This window comes from Macaca thibetana, chromosome 3 (genome assembly GCF_024542745.1).
Source record: "Macaca thibetana thibetana isolate TM-01 chromosome 3, ASM2454274v1, whole genome shotgun sequence".
Taxonomy (NCBI): domain Eukaryota; kingdom Metazoa; phylum Chordata; class Mammalia; order Primates; family Cercopithecidae; genus Macaca; species Macaca thibetana.
In genome coordinates, this window is record NC_065580.1 from 1623228 (window position 1) to 1647120 (window position 23893).

Here is a 23893-nt window from a genome sequence, read left to right on the forward strand (position 1 = left end):
TGTCTATGTGACTGTGGTTGTGTGTGTGTGTGTGCTGTGTCTGTGTGTGTGTGGTGTGTGTGCTGTGTATAAAAGGACAACCCACAGTGCTAAACCTGAATCTGTAGATTCCCAGGTACCTGTCTATCAGAAAATACGTTTGACTATGAAGTTGTCTGTGTCCTTCATCTGTCTGGCATTCTGGAAGGATGTGGTCCACCTTGATCTGGAAGGCACTGAGGGCAGATTCAATCAGTTCCTGGCATTCTGAAGGGATGTGGTCCACATTGATCTGGAAGGCACCAGGGTCAGATTCACTCAGTTCCCACATTCTGGAAGGATGTGGTCCACAATGATCTGGAAGGCACCAGGGTCAGATTCACTCAGTTCCCAGCATTCTGGAGGGATGTGGTCCACGTTAATCTGGAAGGTACTGGGGTCAGATTCACTCATTTGCTGGCATTCTCAAGATGTGGTCCCTGTTGATCCGGAAAGCAGTGGCGTGAGATTTGCTCAGTTCCTAACATTCTGAAGGGATGTGGCCCACTTGGATCTGGAAGGCACTGAGGTCAGATTCTCTCAGTTCCCACATTGTGGAGGGATGTAGTGCATGTTGATCCGGAAGGCACTGGGTCAGATTTGCTCAGTTCCTGTCATCTGGAGGAATGGGGTCCACACTAATCCCAAAGGCACTGGGTCAGATTCGCTCACTTCTCGCCATCTGGAGGAATGGGGTTCATGCTAATCCAGAAGGCACTGGAGTCACATTCGGTCAGTTCCTGGCATTGTGGAGGGGCGTAGTCCACATTGATCCAGAAGGTGCTGGCGTCAGATTTGCTTATTTCCCGTCATTCCAGAGGGATGTGGTCCACATTGATCTGCAAAACACCGGGGTCAGATTTACTGAATTCCCGGCATTCTGGAGGGATGTGGTCCACGTTGATCGGGACGGCACCTGGGTCAGATTGGCTCAGTTCCTAGCATTCTGGAAGGATGTGGTCCGCATTTATCCGGAAGGCACCTGGGTCAGATTGGCTCAATTCGCAGCATTCTGCGGGATGTGGTCCATGTTGATCTGGAAGGCACTGGGGTCAAATTCACTCAGTTCCTGGCATTCTGGGAGATGTGGTCCATGTTGATCCAGAAGGCACTGACGTCAGATTCACTCAATTCATACCCTGCCTTGCCTCCTGCTGTGTGACCTTAAGCAGGTTACCTTGTCACTCTGGGCTTCATTTGCCTGTCTGGAAAATGGAGGGTTTTGTTTTGTTTTGTGCAGTGGTGCGATCTCGGCTCACTGCAACCTCCACCTCCCAGGTTCAAGCAATTCTTCTGCCTCAGCCTCCTGAGTAGCTGGGACTACAGGTGTGTGCCACCACGCCCAGCTAACTTTTTGTATTTTTAGTAGAGATGGGGTTTCACCATATTGGCCAGGCTGGTCTCTAACTGCTGGCCTCACGATCTGCCCCCCTGGGCCTCCCAGAGTGCTGGGATTACAGGCGTAAGCCACCGCGCCTGGCCAAATGCAGGTTTTAGTGGTGCTCACCTCACAGGATTATTGTCAGTTTCACAAAGAGCCTTCCTGTGAGCATGGAGGTTAGTGCTCGAGCACAGAGTTAGACATTTGATAACAGTCACAGTCATTTCATGAGGGTTTTTTAATTGTGAAAAAGTTGTCCTTAGTTACAGACACACACCCTGGGGTTTATGAAGACTACTTTAAATATTTAGTATATGTCAATTCTAAGTTAAAAGTCTGCTATGCAGGTTACGAGAGCAGTAGAATGGCCGCCGTAAACCACAGTGAATACAGATCCCCCTGATTCTGCTTCTGACTCCGGTGGTTCCTGTTCTGTCCTGGGGCTTCCTCAGCAGGTGCTGACAAGGAAAGAAAGGGAACACCTGAGGGGCACCTCCCCTCCCTCCACGTGTCCCCAGAAGGGAATCTGGGGAGCCAGGAGGTGGTAGAGTGTGTGCCCAGGAGAGCGGGAGCAGAACGGGGCAGGGCGGGCCCGGCAGAGGGTAGGACCTTCAGGCCCTCTGCGCCCAAGCACACACACGTGATCTCTTGCACCCTTCATTGGGGATCATTTTTCCTCTTCACATTTGTGTTACTTAATCCTATTATCTTAAAGGATACCTTTCACATTTGTCAGAAAACAGAATTTCCATTGGCTTCCATGAAAACCAAGGTTGCAGCTCCTAGAGTCAAGGTGGTCATAACAAGTATCAGGGCCCCTGAGGGTGCGGACGCCACACCCTGACCTGAGCGCCTTACGACCAAGAGCTCCTGGGATCCGTTCAGTAAGCCCACGAGTCAAGTACATTTTATTTCCATTTTCAAGGAGAGAAACTGAGGTATGGGACAGTGAAGCCACCTGCCTCGGTCACACAGTTAGTGGCCGAGCTGGGGTGTGGCTGCTTCCTCTAAACCACAGCAGTGTATACTGGGCACCCAATCGTGTGAGTAGAAACAGGAGTCTTCCAACCCACAGCATCAGACAATGTAAGGAAAGGGATCTCTGGCGGCACCTCACCCCACAGAGGACGGCACCAGGAGCTGCAGCTGGGAAAAACAGAGGCCATCAGCTTTGGGCGAGTGAGGGCTTCAGAGGGCCCTGAGCCCCACAGTGACCGTCATCCACAATGTTTGCTGCACTCAACTACATAAATATGACAGGGAAAGAGAAAGTGGCGGGCAGGGGAGAGGCCGCTCTCACCACAGCCCCGGAGAACCAGAGTCGGGCAAATGTAGTTCTCTGGGCCTCCGGACCCGTCAGAGTCTCTGAATCTCAAATCCGGAGCAGAGGCAGAGGACAGGGGGCCGTGGGGAGTGAGAGGAGCGCACCGAGGCGGGGGTTGGGGCTGCAGGAACCCCGCCAGGGTGGCCTGGAACTCGCCTTTCGCCTCCTGCAGGTGACTCTGCCTGGCTGAGAAGAAGCTCTTTTGTGGAAGGCCCACGTTGGGTGATCCCATCTGGTTCTCTCCTGGACGGCTTGATGTTGCTTTAAGATCATTCCTTGCTCCAGTAGTTACCCTCCGCTGCACAGCGAGTTATCCTGAAACTTAGCTTAAAACAACCATGTTTTATCTCACAGTTTCTGTGGGCCTGGGGTCCTGGTGTGGACCAGCTGGGGGTTCCAGCTGGGCCCCCATAGGCTGTGATGAGAGTGTCCTCTCAGCTCAGCTGTGGCAGGCCCAGGCCGTCTGTGCTGTTGGCCCCTGTCCATGGGCCCTGTCCACGGGGTTTCCGCAGACATCCCTCGTGGCTAGAAAGTCCCACGTGGCAGCAGACATCCCTCAGAGCTAGAAAGTCAGTCGGGGGACCCCAGTGTGCAGTCTTAGAAGCCACCTCTGTTGCCTTTGCTGTCCTCCAGGCGTCGGAGTGGAGTCACCAGGTCCAGTGGCACTCAGGGGAGAGAATTCCAGGAGGCCGGAGTCCCTGGGCCGTCTCGGAAGCTGCCGGCCACACTGACATTTCAAGAATGAGCCCGTTCCATTTCAGTACACTCACTTTACCACAGGCTCAGTTTAGGAGCTTTTCTTATTTCTCTACTTTTCCAAACTTTCGATACTTCCTTTTCTCCCCTTCATCTTCATTGAAGGCTTTCCACAAAGAGCCCTATCACAGCCCCTTCTAAGACCGGTCTCAAAAGCAGCAGCCTGAAAACAGCTATTTTGGCCCCTCCGGTATGAAGGTCCCCTAGTGTTTCCTGGAGACACCTTCTGACCTCAGCTCCTTCTGAGGGACGGGGGACCAGAGGAGAGAGGAGCGGATTCGGCGGCGTGGAACAGCAGAATGGCACACACGTGCTTTTCCGGTGGCGTATGTTGTGGTATTCATTTAGCGAAAATCCATTTTTAAAACCCTAGACCTGTAGACTGATCAACAGATGAAACAGTGAGCTGAGCCGCCGCCTGCCTTTTTGTGTTGCCAGAGATTATTATCCACCATATGCTGGAAACCTGATGGTGAGCATCAGCCCCAAAGCCACAGCATGGCCGCCGGTGGACAGGAGCGTGTGTGGAGGACACTGAGCCAGCCAGTGGGCATGGGCAGGCAGCCTGTGCTCCCCACTGGGCTGTGAGAGTTGCACACACCTCAGCTTGCTTCTCTGAGAGGAGACACCCATGCTTACCATCACTGACCAGGCTTTCTCACAAACCACACAGCCCTCATCAGTTACACCAGTTACACCAGCACTGACCAGGCTTTCTCACAAACCACACAGCCTGCATCAGTTACACCCGCACTAATTGGGCTCTCTTATAAAGGCACAGCCCATGTCAGTTTCACCAGTTACACCAGAACTGACCAGGCTTTCTCATAGACGCACAGCCCACAACATCAGTTACACTACACCGACCCGGCTCTCTTATAAACGCACAGCCCGCGTCAGTTACACCAGCACCTGTACCAGGCTTTCCTATAAACGCACAGCCCACGTCAGTTACACCGCACTGACCGGGCTCTCTTATAAACGCACAGCCTGTGTCACTTACACCAGCACCTGTACCAGGCTTTCCTATAAACGCACAGCCCACGTCAGTTACACCTCACTGACCCACTGACTGGGCTCTCTTATAAATGCACAGCCCACGTCACTTCCACCAGCACCAACCAGGCTTTCTCAGAAATGCACAGCCCGCTGTCAGTTACACCAGCACCGACCAGGCTTTCTCCGGAGCACACAGCCCGCTGTCAGTTACACCAGCACCGACCAGGCTTTCTCCGGAGCGCACAGCCCGCTGTCAGTTACACCAGCACCGACCAGGCTTTCTCCGGAGCGCATAGCCCGCTGTCAGTTACACCAGCACCGACCAGGCTTTCTCCGGAGCGCACAGCCCGCTGTCAGTTACACCAGCACCGCCCAGGCTTTCTTCTAAACGCACAGCCCATTTCAGTTAAGACAAGCTTTCATACCTAGAACCACAGTGCTTTGTGAGTGGGTCAGAGTGTAGGATAAAGTCTGCACAGCTGTGGCCACAGAACTTTGGGTAGGAAGGGTCTTGGGGCAGCGCTGAGTGAGGGGAGGAGATGCCCCTGGAAGGGGCATCTGGAGCTGCTGGAGCAGACACCCCCCAGCCTCTTAGAGAGTGTGTGGTAGAAGCACAGAGACGGCAGTGCTCACATAACACGTGTGAGCACATTCTGTGGAAAATAGAGAAGAAAGGCCGTTATCTTTTTCAAAGACTGATACTATTAGTGAATTACTATTCAAAGAATAACTATTATTAATATTATTATTGGGGGGAGGCTTGGAGGCTCTGGTGGAGACCCAAGGAGCTCAGGCTGCAGAGAGGAGTGACTCCGAGCCTCCCTGAGTCTGTAGCTAAGAACGGAGCTCTTCCCTGTGAAACGTGCACTCTGTGTGTGGGTTTGCACAGGAGCCTGTGTGTTATCGAGATTCTGGCACTGACCGGCTTGGGGTACTTCATTTACCTCCCAACACTTTGGTTTTCTCATCTGTAAAACTGGAAAAACAACAACAACAACAACAATGCATGAATTCCACAGTTTTTCTGGGAGTGAAAGGAAATCAAATATGGAAAAGTAGCTTCACAGGATGGAGCCACTGCTGCCCTGCTGACTGGAAAGTACTCGCCTTTCTCCATGTATGCAAAAGCGTGCGTGTGTGAGAGGCGGTGTGTGTGCACATGCGTGAAATGATGAGTGGTCCGTAGCACTCACGTGTTCTGAAGGTGAGGGACTCAGCATTCGGCTTCAAACAAATGAAAGACCCCGAGCCCACAGCTGAGCCAGCCAGGGTTCCTTGATGGAGAGAGAATGCGCAGGAGAGGGTGAGGGCGTCCTTGCACACGCTGACCAGGGGCTTCTGGTATGGGGAAGGGATGCGAGGGAGGTCTGGAGGCACCCCTGTGTGTCCTTGGTTGATCGGATGAAAGGGAGCCAGCCTCTGACGGGTCTGAGGAAGGGTTGGTGGAATTCTCAGGGAGGAAGAGGAAGCTGTTCCGGTGGACAAGGTAGAGATGGCCAAGGCTGAGGGTGGTGGATGGAGGGGACCAGACCCCAGGACTGCTGGAGGCCAGCCGCCATCAGCATAGGGGGATGGGGAATAAGGTCAGACAAGGGATGACCTGAAAACAGTAATGGGATCTGATTGTGGGGAGGACAAAAGACAAGGAAGCCTCAAACCTCACCCCAAAGATGGACATTCAGGACAGGCTGTCGCCATGGAAACTGGGAAACCTGGTGGAGGAAAAGTCACTGACTCTGTTGCAAACGTGCTTGGACGAGTGAGCCTGGTTTTTCCGCAGTGTCACTCGGAGGCGCCATCTCTCTTAGTGCTCACCATGTTTGGGGCACTACTCTTTGGAAATGGCCTTTTAAAATGCACTCTTAATGATGGAAGTGATCTTTCAGATTTGTTTCTTTTTTCATACTCTAAAGCCATTTGGAGACAAGGATAGTCAACTGGAGGAGTGACGAGGTTAAGGTGTGAGGAATCACAAGTGGAAAGGGTTAGAAAATGTAAGACTAGATGTCTGGGTTTGTTTGGGCATATTTCTGAAGACAATTCCAAATGGGAATTTCAGAAATGACTGAGCAAGGTTGAAGTAGGTATATCACTTCCTAAAGTGTGTGAATGGAAACATACTAGGGAAACATAGTTACATGTGGCAGATTCGTAAGGGTTTTAAAAGTGGTCTCGGTACCTGAGAAAGCCCTGTTGCAGATGATACGCTAATGTTGTACCAGACTTGCTAGAATGCCAGCGTGCATCCCACCGCACCGACAGAGGACGCACGGCGGCTCCCTGCAGCTGGCCACTTGGCAGCTGAGAGTGAAACACATGGAATCGTGCCCCACCAACGCTCCGTCTCAGTGACAGCTCACCTCAACCTGCTCCGCACTGTGTCAGAATGAAAAGCAACTGGGCAGGGCGCGGTGGCTCCCTCCTGTAATTCCAGCACTTCGGGAGGCCAAGGTGGGCAGACCACCTGAGGTCAGGAGTTCGAGAACAGCCTGGCCAAGATGGCAAAACTCTGTTTCTACTAAAAATACAAAAAAAAAAAAATAAAGAAAATTAGCTGGGCCTGGTGGCAGACACCTGCAATTGCAGCTACTCGAGAGGCTGAGGCAGGAGAATTGCTTGAACCCAGGTGGTGGCAGTTGGCAGTGAGCCAAGATCATGCCACTGCACTCTAGCCTGGGTGACAGAGCAAGACTCTGTCTCAGTAAAAAGAAAAGCAACTGGCTCCTTCCTGAATTTCTGTTCACATTAGATCTAAATATGTATAGACATATTTGCAATATAAAATCAGAAAATATCACTCAATAGTGATCACTTGATTGATTTTCCTTTTTAGTAGAATCCAGGTACAAAGGCAAGCTTTGTCAGGCTATTGCTGTTCTTTCATTTAATTGGAGCCTATTTTCATACATTAAAATATACGTAGGCACTTTTCTTATAGAATATGTGAACAGGACTTGGCTAAGTTATATAACTGTGAAACAAACATTTACCTGGATTACCTGAATTATTGTTCTACTTTTAATTCCAAAACAACCCAAGGAAAAGTTTCCAAATATTGTAATAGATGTGTAGTATGTAACTGACAAAATATGTGAAAGAGATTTTAAACAAAAATAGAGATGACCTGGATATTCTTCACAGAAGTATCTTGTTTCCTTTCATCTAAACATAATGGCACTATTTAGCCATTTTCAAAAAAGTTAGATTCTCGTTCATGTGGTAATGAGTCTTTCTTACAAATAGTCAATCTAAGGAATTTTAGCTCAGTTTTGTAAAAAATGGAATCCAGTCATGAACATACAATATATACACTATATTGAACATCAACTATGAAATATGTGCCTTATGGCATTATTCTGTAAATAATAAAATATTAGATCTTTACAAATAGGTTGATTGAAAGTAATAGGTCTTCCAGACTAGAATCTAGAGAGTGAAAATCAGATGAACCTCTAAGGAGACTGCACTGTTTGTAAACACCTGTGCCTATGAACAGCATTTTTTCAGAATGCTACTTTTAATGGACAAAACTAATAATAGTAATAATGAAGCCTTGAGGCTTTTTCTATTCTTTGAATTACAACTTTGAAGTTGGGGGAACAAAAGTCTAAACATCCCGACATGTTTGTCAGCCAATCCTTCAACCAGAAATGTTTGCTGAAACACATATTTGGTTTCTAAGCACATGGTCTCATGTAATCATGTCAAGCCATTGGTGGGATATCAACTCTGTCTCCTCATTGAGCTCCTGTTTTTGCATTTCAAAAGCTTCAGGTTGATCGGCATATGAGCCAGCATGAGAACTAATAATAAAAGCTGAGTTGTGTTGGGGATTTATTTTTCAAAACAAAAATTGACTTCCGTTGCTCTGCTTTGAGTAAAGAATTCATATTTTTCTTGAAATAAAGTGAAATAACTTGAAAAAATAATTTTAGTATTTCTCAATTTTAAAATAAGGGCATTGATTTTATAGCTATATCTTATATTTGCTAACATAAGCAATGCGGCAAAATCTTATCTGAAAGAATCTTCCCAGTTCATGAATTTGTCCTGTGGGATAAACTCTGCTTCCAGTATGCATGGGTAGATGGTGAGGGCTCTACTAAGATGCAGTTGTTTCTTCCGCATTGTTGCAACAGACCTACCTTCTTTTACAGTGAATAAGGACTTCTCACTAGTGTCTGATGCTCTTCCAAATATTGTCCCTGAAAAAATAACTACTGGTGGTTAATACATTTCAACTTAGAGTCATTCATATTTGTCTGTGCAAGTGTCTTTGTTTTTAAATTATCTTAATGCCAACTACTATGCTTTACTAGGAGGTTGACGTCTCAAAACATCTTGTTTTCAAAATGCACTCATTGCTATTTTGAAATGTTGTTTTCTTTAAATATATGCATAAAAATGCCTTATACACAGACCTACAATATTTTTAAGGATCCATTTTTATTTTTATAATTTTAAATACTTTTTATAAATGGATTTAGAAGTCAAAAGTATTTTAAATACTATTTGTGTACTATAAAATTATAAATTACTGTTTTAGTTTAAAAAACAAAATTGATTTAGACTTTCTGAAATCAAGAGTCTCAGGTGTTTTTCTAATCATTTTCTACCTTACCATATTATTTTAAATTCCTGAAATATGTGTTTTGCTTTATAATAATCATGTTTCCTATAACAGCCTTTCTTTATTTTGTTTTAAAATACATTTTCTTTGATAATTTAGTACATGGGATATTTATTCTAATCACTTAAATGTGTAATCCATAACAATTTGGTGTTCCTTAAATTGAAAATGAGATTCTTATCACAGAACATTAGGTTTTACACGTAACAAATGTGAAATGCACTTTAAAAGAAGTATTGGCAGGATCAACAAATCATTTTTATACTATTTATATTGTATAGCTATTTTGTAGGTCTTGGAGAATTTTACATATATTATATTTTTTATTCATCAAACAACCCTAACTTCTGTGTGAATAATATACTCATTTGTCATATATAAATGATTCCAATCAACATGACTCTCAAAAATATTTTGTGTCAAGTTTAAAAGTTTTATCTGAAAATGTTAGTGAAATCATGTAAATTGAAATTTATTATTAAATGAAGTCTAAGATCTCATGACCAAAAAAAAATAAAAAAAAAAAATCCTCACATCATTATTCATTCTTCAAATTAGCTGAATCTAGTCTCACATTATTGCCGAGACACTTTTCTAAAGTATTTTCAAGAATTAAAAGATACATTTTCCACCCTGGAAATAAAAAGGGAACTTAAAATAAAGAAAAATAGAATGGAAATCTGGCGAGTAACTTACCAGTTTCTGAAGCAGTAGGACTAATAGAACCAGCACCTCAAATACCAACGCGTTCTTCTAATGACCCCCCTAGACTGTGGGGCTTGGAGTGTGGGTCCACCTTCAGCTTTGGCGGGGCCGGTTCTGCAGCCCCACTGAGGTCAGGCCGCACCTCGGAGGAGGGGTGGTGGCAGGAAGGGGAGTGAGGTGGGGGCTGTCAGACATACATCATCGCCTGCCACCCAGAATATATTGCCTGAGGTGCACCAAAGCCCGGACAAAGGTGCTGTTCTGCTTGTGAACCCGCATGGAGCCTTCCAGGCCCTCTCACGATTTTTAAAGTGACCGAAATGGAACTGAATTGGTGCCACCTCCCACCCATTCTTCCTCAAAGCACTAGAAAGGTCATTAAATTCAGATCCAATCAGGAATGCGGCGCTTTGATGTTGGAAGTGAAACACTGGACAACGGAAGAAGGGACCAAGGAAAACGGTTGCATTTATTCGTGTATTCACTGTCAGGTCACGTTTGTAAAGAAAGCAAAACCGGCTCTCTGGCCTGACGCCCGTGCTGGGCTCCGCCTTGCTCTGGGGTCGCCGGCCCGGTGGCCGCCCCAGGACCCCCAGACGGCAGGGTCCGCGTCCCCCTAGCCCTGAACGAGACCCAGGGTGGCTGCGTGGGGTCTGCGCCGCCGTGGAGACTGAGGGGCTGGACACGGCCTGGCCGAGGGAGACAGCTACGGCCACTCCCGGCCACCTCGGAGAGCTCCCGGCCGCCTGCTGGAGACCCCAGCCTGGATGAGGCTCCCGCGACCCAGGGCGAGGAGAGCCGCGGGCTGGTGGGGAAGGTGGTGCGAGGTCGCCGCGGGCTGGGAGGGTGCGCTGGGGCCCCTCTGGCCTCTGCCCTGAGCCGGCCTGGCCGAGAGCTCCCCGAGGCGACGCGCGGGTCCCCAGCTGCTCCCCGGCCCAGACCTCAGGTGCGCCGGGCGCTCGGGCCGGGCAGGGCCGTGGTGGGGGCGCCGTCGCCCGCCCTTGTGCTCTGGGTAGCTGGGAAGACCCGCCCACTACCCGGTGCCCCAGGGCCCTGCGACCGCAGCGGGAGGGTCGGGGCAGCGAGGGCAGGACGGCCCAATGCCCCAGCGGCCGAGCCCGCGGCCTGCGCGCGTTCCCCGAGCCTACCCTGTCGACAGCGCGGCGCAGCCAGACCCTAGGGCGCTCCCAGCACCGCGGAGGCCGGGCCTCCAGTCCTGGAGGGGATTCCTCTGTCGCCTCCCAGCTCCCGCGGGGAGTCCCAGGAACACCCCCCCACCACCACCACGGGCACACACACACCAGACACGCGCGCACACACAGACGCGCGCGCAGGCCGTTGCTATGGAGAGGCCGGTTACCAGCCAGGCTGAGGGCAGCAGGTCCCCTCCTCCGAACCCCCTCCCCTCCCCGTCCCTTCTCTCCGCTGTCTTCCCCTCTTCCCGCCCTGGCTCCCGAGTCCTCCTCCCGCTGTCTCCGGCCTCCCGCCCCCCAGCGCCACCTCCCCTCCCCTCCTTTTTCTCTGCCCAGGGCCGGGCCTGGGGTCGCCCTGGAGTCTGGCTGGGGACGCCTAGGCACCGGAGGAGGGTGGCGGGGAGGGACAGGAACCGCTGCCACTAGACTCTTTGCCCGAGAAGGTCCCTGGGAGGACATCCCGGGCGCTGGGGGAACCCAGGTACGGCTTCTCTCTGACCTGCCCGCCGCCGCGCCGCGCCCGAGTCAGAGTGCGGGGATTTCTGCAGGCCTTGCCCTGGGCATGGGGACCGAGAGGGCCAAGGTGATGTACCCCCTCCCCGCCTACTGGGGGGTTCACTCATGGGCAGAGGACCCCAGGGACGCTGCAGTTTCTAGCCTCTCGCGCCCCCGCCGAGCCGCACCGGGCCTCCTGCAGCCCGCTCAGGCCTGAGGGAACCATGGCCAGACGCGAGGCCACTTCTTTGCCCTGGGGCTTTATGAAGCGCTCTGGCCTTGCCCTATAAATACAAAAATAAATGCAGAACTCAGCCTGGGCCTGCGGTCAGAGGAAATGGGGTCCTTCAGCCACTTTTAGACAGGGGCCTGCAGCGGACGGCAACGTACTCGTATCTGTGGACGACCCCCGCCCCCTGGGGCTCGCCCCCAGGTTTTACAGAACTTGGTTTGTAAGAGAAAAGCGCCAGGCAAGGCCCTCTGCGCGAGGCAGGTCTAGGGGCAGCGCCAGAGTGCAAGGGAGGGGAGGGGAGACGGTGGAAGCGCCGCCTGGGCCTGGCCTGGGGAGGTGGGGGGTGTGGAGGGGTTGGCCCCGGAGGGGCCGGGAGCGGGCGCCGCGGGCAGCCGGGTGTGCGGCGGGAGGGGCGTCGAGTGGCGCGGGCCGCCGTCTCCAGCTGTCCCGGGCGCAGGGAACAATGGCCAGGCGGTGGGAGAGGGGGGCCTAGGAGGGGGCCGCTGGGGTTTCTAGAAAAGGAGAAACTAAAGAGCCCTCCGCAGACTGTCATCTGCGTGTGACAAGATCTGCGCCCCCCTCTTCCTTTCTTCTCCTTGTTCCTGCAGCTGTGGGCCTCGGAGAGCGCATTGTACACACAGATGTTGGGTTTCAGCTCTCCGGCTCTCGCCAGCTCCGCGGGGGCGCCGCGCACCGGGGTGCCCCAACCTGTGGCTGTGGCCGGTGGTCCAGGGCCTGGGGAGAGAGAGTGTGGGCGGGGGCCGGGGGAGGGCGCCGGAGTCCGCAGCTCAGCGGTCCTAGTCGCCCCGAGACCCTAGCTCGGCTCGCGCGCTGCGGGCCTGACTGCGCCAGGGGCCGGGAGTATGTGGGGAGGCTCGAGCGACTGGGAGCGTGGCCGGTGATTCTGCTCCACTCCTTTCGCCCGCAGAGCGGTGGTCTAGGCCAGACCGTTGACCTGGGGAGGGGGAAGGGCAAGGACGCAGCTCGCACGCCTGGGTTTTCACCGCCGTCTCCCTTCGGCGTTTTGGGCCAGCGGCCGACAATCGCCTGGACCAAACGGTGGCAAAGTCTCACCAGTTCCGCCTCTGGCAAGACACTTTCTACGCGCATCGGGACCTAAACACTCGGGACAGCCCTGGTAAAGTGAGCAGAGGGGCTCTCGTCTACTCGCCCTGCATCATTGGCCTGCTTCCATTTGGAAAGGGAGCAAAAAGGCCCGAACGGCCACACTGGAAAAAGACACTGGAAAAAGTAACTGGAAAGAACGATGTGCCGTGAATTTTTCTCTTGCCAAGAGTGGCGACGCACCCCACCCACCCCTCCCAGGACAAAGGTCACAGCAGAGCCGCGCGCCGTGACTTTTCTGGCCGAGGTCTCTCTCCCCTCGGTGCTACCCTGAACTTGCCCAGTATGAACGATGAAAGGCAGAAACACTGAAAAGAAAGAAAAGGCGAAGGCCTGGCTTCGGCGTGGTACCAATGACTGACAAAGCTGATGTCCATTCATAGTCTCGGGCGGGAGAGGGTGTTTGGAGAGCCGCGGCCCCTTAGCCAATTGCTGTCAGCAACATGTGGGGGGGGGGGACATCGCTATAGCAACCGGTGGCTGGGCCGCGAGCCGCGCCGCCGCCGGCCGGGTGCGCGCCGGGCCGGATATAAGGCGGGGCGCGGCGGCCGCGCTGGTTGGAGCTACGCGCGCGGCCGGCGGCCCTACGGGGACCGTCCGGAGCCCGCCCTGAGCCCGCCAGCGCCGCGCCCCGGCCCAGCGTGCCTAGCCCGGGGGCCGGGCCGGGGCGGAGCACGCGGAGCTGGGCCCAGCGGCCGCGCAGAGCTCCGGCGCCTGCGGGCTCCGAGCCCGTGCCGCCGCGCAGCCGCTGCCGCTGGAGCAGCGACGCGCGGCACCTTTGTCTCCACCGGCCGCCCTAGAAGTTTGTGGTCAGAATCGGATGACCCCGCTAGTCTGTGGTTCCAGTGCAGGGAAGCAGCTGGCTGAGATGATGGCGCTGCCGCTACCCGCAGCTGCTGCGCCCCGAGGCCGCTCGGCCCGGCGCACGCCCCCACCTCCTCCCGCGCGGGCGCTGGGCGCCGGCCCAGCTGCAGGTAACCAGGGGTGCCGGGCGGGGCGCGGGCGCTCGTGGTGCGGTTGGGTGGGCCCTGGAAGAGGCGAGAGACGCTGGGATGGGGGCGGAGGGAGCAGGAGGGGCCCACGAGGGCATCACCAGGCGCGTAGGTGGTGGGGCGAGGAAGAGAGCTTTCGAAGGCTGGAGGGCGCGCATGGGGGCTCGAATGGGCAACCAGGACGTCCGAGAGCTCAGTGCAGGGGGTCTCTGCATCTCCGCAGGACTCCTGTCAAAGGCTTGGGCTGGCAGGGGAGAGCTGCGCCTGAGATCATGCCCAAGTGGGTCTAGGGTGGGCATGTGAGGAGGAGCGGGCAGAGGGCAGCTCTTTCTGAGCGCACAGATTGGGAGGGGTGGCAGCTGTCCTGGCCCAGCGCCCCGCGGAGACCGCCCCAAGGAGGCTAGGACCTCCTGGACTTCTCCCCAGCGCTCTTCTCTCGGCCTTTCGCATTGCTCCCCACTCCCTGCAGTTCCGACCATTGCAGGGGGCGGGGGGCGGGGGGGGGGGTGTGCAGGCACGGAGATGGGAGGCGTGTGGGAAAGGAGGAGGGAAGGGGCGAGCAGCCAGGATGGAGAGGAGCCAGTGTGGGCGCATTTTCTTCCTAGCCCATTTTGGGGCGCTCTTCGCCCTCCTCACCAGGGTCCGGGAGCGCGCCTCCGAGCCACGGGAGTATCCCAGCGAGCGGCGAATTGGAGGGCGCCGAGGGGTCCTGCAGGGAGAGGCGTTCCAGAGGCAGGTGGGGATGCCTCGGAGAGGCCACCTCTCCTCCCGCAAAGAGAACTGCGCTTTCCCAGAGCCTCCCCCACCCCAGGTGAGGCGTCCGCGTGCTCGCCAGAGAGAAACTTGTGACTGGACCCGAAGCTGTTGGAACAAGGGACTTCATTTCCTTTCTTCGTAACTACCTGTGCAGTTCCGAACACTGGCCTGCTCCGTGCTTTTAGAGAAGCGTCGCTCCAGGGAATCGGGCGGACCCCCAAGTTAGAGTTAAAATCTCAGCAGAATTGCCTTTTAGGGCCAGAGAGAGTCTCCCGCCCTTTTTGGTCCTCAGTGCGCTGAGCTGGGCGCTGCAGGCTGGATGGCTGGGAGAGGGGCCCCGCCACAGCCCTGAGGACGACGCGCCGGAGACTCTCCCAGCGGCTCTGCAGCCCCCCGCCCTGCCCGCGGGCCCCCGCCCCGTGCGTCCTTCTGCTCTGGGTTCAAGTCACCGACCTCCGTCCTCGGACAGCGGCCCCGGGGTCCCGGGCATGGTCCCGCCTCCCGAGCTGCGCGTCCCGGCCAGCACCGTGGAGCCACCCGCCTGGAGTCCGGGGCGCAGCGTGTCCGAGGGCACTTAGCCCAACCAGTCTGTCCTTGCGTCGCCGATCCCAGATTTTAGGACGGGAGCAAACAGGAGAGGAAGCGAAGGTTTGTGCGGAGGAGGGAGCTGGAAGCTCTTCCTTTCACCGACACAGAGGAAAGTGCCCTGCCGCCCCCTCCCAAGCACACCCCCCTGCGCTCCGGAGAAGAAGGCGGCGGTGGCGGCTGCGCGGCCCGGGGGCTGCGGGCGCCGGGATTCCCTGGTGGACGCGGGCATGGCTAGGGACCTTGGTCCTCCCTCGCGGCCGGCGCGCTCTATGGCCAGGAGTCTGGGCCTCAGTACCCTCCGCGCCGGGACCCCTCTCCGGGCTCTGAATACCCGCGGCTCCGGGGTACCCTTGGCCTTCGTGTTCGGCGCTAGGGCCCGATCTTTATGACTCCTGTGGGGATGCTGTGAACCGGCGAGGCGGGAGGGACGGGGTCGCTGGGGAGAAAGCCGAGGCTGCGGTCGGGGCCGAACGTTGACCCTCCCTTCCCTCGCCCTGTGCTCAAAGTTCTGCCACAGAGGGGTCCTGACAAGCGACGCTAGGCGGGTCTTGGGTTGGGGCTTCTGGGTCCGGGTAGAGAAGGCGAAGCGAAACCCCCCAGTCCTGAAAAGGGTCTGGTTCTTGCGGTGTGGGGAGGCCGGGCACCGTCCCGGGAAGCACCTGGTGTGGAAGGCGCGCGTGCGTCCAGGCAGGCCTGGGGACCAGGCAGCACGATATATAGGGGTCAGGAGCCGGTGCCTTAAGTGTGATCCGCTGAGTCTGAGTTTGAGTGTCATGAAAACGCCAGCGGAGATCTGAAAGAGGCTGGGGGCGGCTTTCTCAGGGGCATCCTTCCCCTGCTCAGTCCCTGGGTCCCTCTCTCCCACCGGAGACAATCTGCTGGTTAAAAATTAGTTTGCACAAGTGTGCTTCCCGCTTTGAACATCAGTATCATAAATCTTCCCTGATGTCTTAAAACACAGTATTTCTTTAAAACTGATGTTTTAGGAGTGCTTGAAGATGGCAAATAGACAATTTATTACCTTTTTTGTATGTTCACTTTTAAGTGTATGCCTGGAAAAACTCAATAGCCCATTTTAAAACAGTATATCCCAACTTATTTTCATTAAAGTTTACATTTAAGAATAATTTTTTCTTGAAGATTCTTTTCTTTTGCTTTTTTAGGTTTTTTGGCCACTTGAATGGCAGATTTGCAAGTACAATTTCATCTGCACAGAGGAACAATAGCTTTCAGTTGCACAAAGGGCTTCTCCCACCCTGAATTCAGACCGCAGTGCCTCTTGCTCTGATAATAGCTTCTGAAAAGATTTTGTAATGCAGAGAATTAATACATGATTATTTCCGCCTGACTTCTCTCATTTATTAGAATTCTGTGGCAAATTCCAAATTAAAAATAGTTCAGTTAACAGCTTTAAAAAATACTTTTAAAATATTTTAAGATACCCCTTCCCCCATGTTTTTAAGTTGTATCACTTACTATGGCCTGAAAACTTAAAAATGTTGATCAGCCCTAAAGTGAGAATTATTATATTTTAGTAATACATTTTAGTAAATTTAGAATGAAATTTCCTAATAATTCTAAGAGGATTCATCTAGCAAACCAAAGAAACTTGTTACGGCAACTCATTAATGGTCTCTAAAACTGACTTCTAAGTTTTAAGAGCAAAAGGTATTTATAATTGAGTAATTTAAATGCAGACAAACATAGGATGAGGCTGGGACTCAAATCTGATTCCTTAGAAATGATACAAATGAAAGCATCAACAATGTTAGAAGTTTAAGATTAACTGGCACTGAGCACCTGTGTCCCCGCGTCTTTATGGTACAAGCATATTTGAACACTGCACACCGGTGACTCACAAAATGAGCTGCTCCTGTTAACTGGTTACATCACACAACCTTGGAAAAGGACTAAATCTGGCTACCAGTCAACACATATTTACCATAAAGTTTTGTGTTTGTGTGGCTGTATCGGCTCTCACAATTGAGTTTGGGCATAGAATGTCCTTTTTTCTTTTCTTTTAAGCGTACCACATGGACAGCTAAAAAAGTTCCAAAGACATTTTCCCATAAATGGCTCACAAGGGCATGTGGTGCAAGCCCCAGCCACCTCCACTCACGGGCAGGGTCAAAATAATTTAAATTGGTCAGGACAGTGTCTGCAGATGCTGATTTCTAAGACAGCTCCACAAATTGTCTCTGTGGTCATACACTTATTTTGAATCACAACTTTTGCAATACTGTACATTCTAAATTTGAGGAGTTGCAGGTGCAGATGATTGAGAGGAAGAAATAGGCAATATTGTACTTCATCTTACTCTCAAGATAGATCTAACCTGGTATAAAATTAACTTAATCATTCTTGATTATTTTTTAAAATTGTAGTATTCCTGCATCTGAGAACTTAGCACTGAAGTGTGCCTATCTGTGCATCTCCCCGACCCCAGACGCACCCCTGCAGCCTGTGTTGCCAGGCCTCCTTCTCCCCCTCCTCCTCCTCCTCCTCCTCCTCCTCACTTCTCTGTTCCAAACTTTCAGTCATTGAGCTGCCGCTGTACAGAAGGGGATGTTCTGCTTTTAAAAGACGCCTGACTGTAAATGTCAAAGTCATAAATATTTAAACATCATTTTCTTTCAATTTCAAGTCAAGACTGATAAGATGCCTCTAATTAGTCTGGGCTCTCTTCGAGGTCCACCTGCCGTGGTTCAGCCTTGGGGGTCGGTGCCCATGGGGGAGAAGGCGCTGAGGACCACCAAAGCCACACCTGGGTCAAGACTGTGTCTCAAACTCACTTTTAAACTCATTTCTTTCTCCTAAAGGCCATGGCTAGCAGGAGTTTTAAGATATTTTTTAACTGCACAAAAAGGAAGGGAGTCAAGTCATTGTGAAGTTATTGGAACTCAATCACTTAAAAAAAAAATTCTTTAAATCTTCGTTTCTTCCGGGATTCCTAAGACCTGACTTGCAGCCAACAGTGTTTCCCTCCGCATCACCCTCCTGCTCAGCGCTGGGTGGGACACTTGAAACCGTCCTGGGCGTGGAGGGAGGACCCCTTTCACCCCTTTCTTCCTTTTCTTCTGCGGTGCCCGCGGGCGGGGAGGGAGGCGGGTTTCCCAGCCGGGCCCTGGGATCCACGACTTCTACGTCAGGCCGGTGGACCCCAGTCCGTTCCTCTGTCAGCGTTCCGCCCTCCCCTACAGTCAGACCCTCCTCACCCTCGGCCGCCGCGCTGCCCGCGGGCACAACTTCCCGACTGTCCAGGTCCCGCGGCCCCCCGCGGTCGCCCTCCCAGCCTCCCCAGGCCTCCCCCAGGCTGCAGGAGGGGCCTCCTTGTGGACCGGCCGGCGGAGGTGGGCCTGGGGCGGCTCCCACTCCTTCTCTGCTGGGACAGCGCCGGCCAGGCAGCAGGGAGCCAGGCGAGGTTGGTGGAGACAGGACTCCAGGGGACTGGGGCTCCTTCCTTCCCCTCCGGGGGCGCCTGGGACCCAGCCGGGACCCGGGAGGAGGGCCAGGAGCTCTCCGGGCAATCGTTCTCCTTGACATTTTTCTTTGACCTTTGAGTAAATCCAAGCGCGCCAAGGGAGGCCTCGAAAGCAGGCCTTGTTTCACTCCTGGCTTGCGGAGCGCGTCGAGGGTCCCGGCTACAGCAGGTGTCTGCCTCCCTGGGAACAGCCTGGGCGGGCCCCGGGTCCCTCCTGCCGCCCGCAGGCCAGACCGCCTCCTCCGGTCCCCACGCGTCCCCTGCCCTCACCTGGCCTGAGTGACCGCGGGCAGCGCCTATGCCCCTTCCTTGGGGAGCCGAAGCCGGCGGCCGCCCTGCGCCTCGGGACCCCACACACCCGCGCGCATAGCCTGGGTGCCACTGCCGGGTCCGCCACACGCCGTGGCCCCGCCGCCCCTTCAGAGCCAGGGTGGTCACCGCGCGCGTGTGGGCCTCACGGCGCGGGGCAAGAAGGTTCCGAAAGTCCCTGTTCCCGGGCGCAGTCGTCCACGTGAGCGCGCGGTGTCCTCCCGACGTCGGGGGAGCGGGGCCAGGGTCCCCTCCGCTCTGGGGCGGGTGGAGGCGCGCGGGGACCGTTGGCCCAGCCGGGATGAGGGGTGGGAGGACGGCGGGCGCCCCCTCCGCAGGTCGCGCCGCTTCCTTTGTTGTTCGTGTTACGTCGGCCAAGGCGAGGCGGGACAGGCGGGAGGCGAGGGGAGAGGGGCGGCGAGGGTCGCGCGCCAGGCCCCCGGGAAACGCCCTCCCGCCCAGGTGTGGCCCCGGGGGACGCGGCTCCGCCGGCGAACATGGACCCTGGGGTGGGCAGGGGACCTGGCCCCTGTCCCAGCGCCGCTCGGACCTCCACGCCGCTCAGATCCGGGGTCACGGCCGCTCATCCCCGCCTGGGTCCCCCCGCGCGCTCTGGGGTCCCTCGCGCCGGCCTGGGAGGGCACGGGGCGGGGCTGCCGCCCACCTGGGAGGACCAGCGCCCGCACGGGGACCGAGGAGACCCCGGCCCGGGGGAGGCGGCGCGTGGCCGCGCCTTAGGTTTCGTGAACTGGCTGTGCCCAGGGAGGGGCGGGGAGGGGCGCGCAGGGGACCCTGTGGGGGGACCCCGGCAGACTCTGGGGCTGGGTCGCGCGGCTCTAGAGTGACTTCTTTCTGGAAGAGGCTGTGTGGGCCGCAGGGAGGGGGAGGGGAGGGGAAGAGGCCGCGGAGGGAAGACTGGGGAGGGGCGCGGATGGGATCTCCTCGCGGAGGGCCGCCGTGCGCGGCTGCGGGACCCAGCGGCTGCTGCCGGGTCCGGATCAAGCGGAGTTCGGGCCGCTCCCCTGGCTCCCGCCCCGCCTCGCCCTCCCGGGTCCCTCCCCACTCCCCTCCCCGCTCCCCTCCCCTCCTCTCCCCTCCCCCCTTTCCCCCTCCCTCCCCCTTTCCTTCTCTCCCTCCCTCTCCGCGGCTCCACCGCCTCCCGCCGCCCGCGAACCTCGCGGTCCTCCTCCGAGCCGCGCATCCAGGCAGGAAAATCCGGGCGTCTTTTCTCATTTAACCCGCGTTTCCATTAACTCAGTCCCGGCACCAGCTAATCCGCTGCACCGAAGGCAAAAGGAGGCTAATTAATGACCAGCTTTTCCAGTCAAGACCGGCGATAATTGCTTTGGTGGCCTTTATGATTACAAGATAAAAACGGGCCCGGCCTGACATAAGAGGCACTGTGTACGCTGGGAGACGGGAGGAAATGAAGAGTTGGGAGGCTGAATACGGAGCAGAAAATTACTAATAGAAGAGAGATAATGAATAGGCCGGCCAGGCATTCATGGGGAAAAATCCATTTTGTTACCACGCGAAATTAGGTGGTGGAAAGGGGTTTGCTAATTGTTCTCATCTTGTAGCAGCCAGGACCGAGGCCGGGCGTGCTCCCCCATTTACTCCCCGAGTCATTGTGCAGGGCGCGCGGTCTGCGGGGCGGCCTTCCCATTTTCCTGTGGCGTCCTTAATTGTTGCTAATATACCTTCTAATGAAGCTAATGAGGGGAGAGCCATGCAATTCTTTGCACGTGGAGACAAGTGAAATGCACCGAAAGGACTTTCTCATATTTTCACCTGCACTACCCTCTCCCTCCAGAAGCAGTGAGAATCTGGGGGGGGTTCTTCCCTGGGAAGTGAAGTTCCAAAGGCTCCTTTCAAGGAAAAATACGCAGGTGCGAAGTGTTGTGGTCTGCGCCAGGCCACTTCTGGAGAGTGGCTGGAGTCGGTGGGATTCGACCAGTGCTCGCCTTTCAAGACAGGTGGATCCAATCCCCTGACCCTGGGAGGGAGAATGTTCACGTGAAGATGCAGAGCCAGTCCCACGTTCCTTTGTTGCTGAAGATGTGCTGGGCTTGTGTGGCTACTTGAAGCCACGGCAGGCTGCAGGCCTGCCCACCCTCCTCCGCCGCCTAGCCTGGCCTCCCCCCAGCACCCCCGACAATCACTGTGCAAGCTCTGGACAAACTGCTGTGCCCGGTTAGAAGAAGGGATGGATACTTTATTTTACTGAAGGCAGCAAATTAGCTGCCAAATACTTTACATAAATTTGAAAAACAGCCACCACTGAGGGAAAAAGTGATGCCTGTGACTGTCCTCTTGAGCAGGCTGCAATCTGCGAGGTGCTATTTTCAAATGACTTCTGCTGCTTCTCCTTTGACGGGGGTTGTTCCACTGGGCCCTCCCATTGTGGCTCCAGTGCTAGCGCAGCGTCCTGTGGGGCTGAGCTTTCCACTTTCAAGTTGCATTTGGAGACGTGTGTTTTTAGGAGGTCATGCTTTGTCAGGAGCTAACAGACCCCTCTCTCCTTGTTCTGCAGAAAAGCAAACTCAAGTTCCTGCCTCCTCAGGCGGAGCAAGAAGACTCAACCAAGTTCATCGCGCTCACCCTGGTCTCCCTCGCCTGCATCCTGGGCGTCCTCCTGGCCTCTGGCCTCATCTACTGCCTACGCCATAGCTCTCAGCACAGGCTGAAGGAGAAGCTCTCGGGACTAGGGCGCGACCCGGGCGCAGATGCCACCGCCGCCTACCAGGTAAGAGGAGACTTTTTAAAAAGTGATATATTGGATTCATCTGTTGAGCAGGCAGATGATCGCATCCCTCTCTGGCCCCTCCTCCATTCCCAGCAGTTGCTCATGTATCATAGTTTGGGGTCTTTTATGATGACAGTTTGGAACTTCTCATCAGCATTGGTGTAAATACCTAGCAGCCACAGTTGTACAGCTCTGTAGTCATCTGCTCTTCTTGGATAGTCTCATGTTTGCTCTGGAAGTATGTTGTTAATTAGAGGTGTGGAAAAAGTACAATACACAAATGATGTATTATCTGTTATCTTAGTTTGGCCACTACTAATGAAAAGTGCCGGAGTTGTGAGATCAGTTGGTGTGTAGGTGTTTGAAGATGTCTCAAAAACCATCGGCCTCCTCGGGGTCTTCTGTGAAAAGATCCTTTGACCTGCCCAGTTGCCACCCTGTGTTGTTGTCCGGTACAGTGGTACCTAATGCTGACCAGGGGAAAGTGACCCACGCATGTCCCCATGAGGGACACCTTCTCTAGAGGCACCACAGACACCCCTGGAAATGAGCTGCAAACCAGGGAGGATGCGAGGAAGGCAAGTTCAGACCAAGTCGGGCATTTTAAATAACCACAGAGTTTTTGAAAGTTCTATAGCACACGTTTCGTATTTGGTATTGTCCTGTAATGAATATAGGCCTTCAGTTTTAACGGCGTTACAAACCCAGAATACTTCATCAGTCAAGGCAATTGATTCCTTTGCATATAAAATATCATTTAATTCCAAGAAGATGTTCCAATTTGGGAAGGTAGAATGACTCCTTAACCACTGTTTTAAAAGTTTGGTCAGTACATATGTAAGATTTCCTCATTGGACTGGATCCTTTGTTTTCTCTAGTCACATGATTACAGTGTGCAATACATCTTGTAAATAATTCATCATTTTTACAGTCGTATGTAAAGTAAATATTATTATTCCATCATCAGAGTTACATGGGTGGGCTCTCACGCCTCTCTCCACAAAGCGCCCTCCAGCACCAAACCCTCCTGCTTCCTGAGCTCCTTGGAGCTGGCTTTTCTATACTCTGCGAGCTCTCAGGACCCTCCCCCACATAAGGAATTTACACAATCTCTATGCTTAAAAGAGCCACAAGACAGCTTTTCCTCCCATTTCCAACTTCCTGGGATTGCCACTGAATAGAGGAAGCCTCCAGTTTTCCGGAGAGGGTCACCAGCCCGGTCAGGACGATCTTTTTCTTATAAAGAAATGGCAACTTCAGATGTGTTGAGGATGGCATTTCAGTTGCAGTGTGTAGCTTTGCTTCAAAGCAAAAGGAAAATCACGTTTGAAGAAGCAGCCTGAAAAAAATGTCACATAAACTAGTAAGAATTTATCCAGAAATTCCATTGAGCAAGACCTTCAATGCGGATGCCAGGTCTTCAGGCCAAGTCTGTGTCGGTACATAAATAAATTATCACACCAGTTCTGTTCCATGTGTGAGAGACGGAAGATCATACAGGCAGAGATTTTTAGAAAGTGTGGCACCCTTTGATATATTTTGAAATTCAAATATAAAATATTGATAGAATGGAAAGGTTAGACTTGCATGCAGAAATGACTAATTTGAAAAAAAACTGCAGGTTGAAAATGCATACTTAGGACTGAGTTTGTGATAATTAACAGAAAAAAAAAAGCCTTCCCAGTGACAGCTCTAATTAATAGTATCTGTAATTAAAATCATGCCCTTCCAGCAGGAAAATTGTTTGAATTTCTTGGAGTGACCTTTTTGCTGTTCCTCCTGAGGGCATGGTGGTTAAGTTGATATTGATTTTATAATGAGCTCTGGTTTGTTTAATAAGAATCTGTAATCCAGACAATAAATGAAATGTGTGCTTTTCTTCAATCCAGATTAATAAAAAGGAAAAAAAAAACTTTTTTTCTTTAAAAATGTGATCTAGGAAAATTTGGAAATGAAATGAGTGTAAAGACTCTCTGGTTGGTTTAGCTTTGAATCACTACAAAATACCCTTTAGGGAAGTACTTTGATTAAAGTGGGGGTTTGCCCCATCACAGTGGATTGTCTCCTGGTGAGAAAGTTCTAGGTGCTGAACCGTTGTGTTGTTGTGATTTGTGTTTTGGCAGAGCAGGACTCAGTAATGAGGATGGGGACTGTATGATTGTT

At 53.3% G+C, this 23893-nt stretch overlaps 1 protein-coding gene across 1 annotated transcript in view; it reads left to right on the forward strand.

Moving 5' to 3' along the window:
• PTPRN2 (protein tyrosine phosphatase receptor type N2) overlaps positions 1 to 23893 on the forward strand; it is a 1007974-nt gene that overhangs the window by 845281 nt on the left and 138800 nt on the right. The window contains exon 13 of the mRNA XM_050785710.1: positions 21518 to 21730. Coding sequence (XP_050641667.1) covers positions 21518 to 21730 — 213 coding nt within the window. The remainder of the gene's footprint in view (positions 1 to 21517; positions 21731 to 23893) is intronic.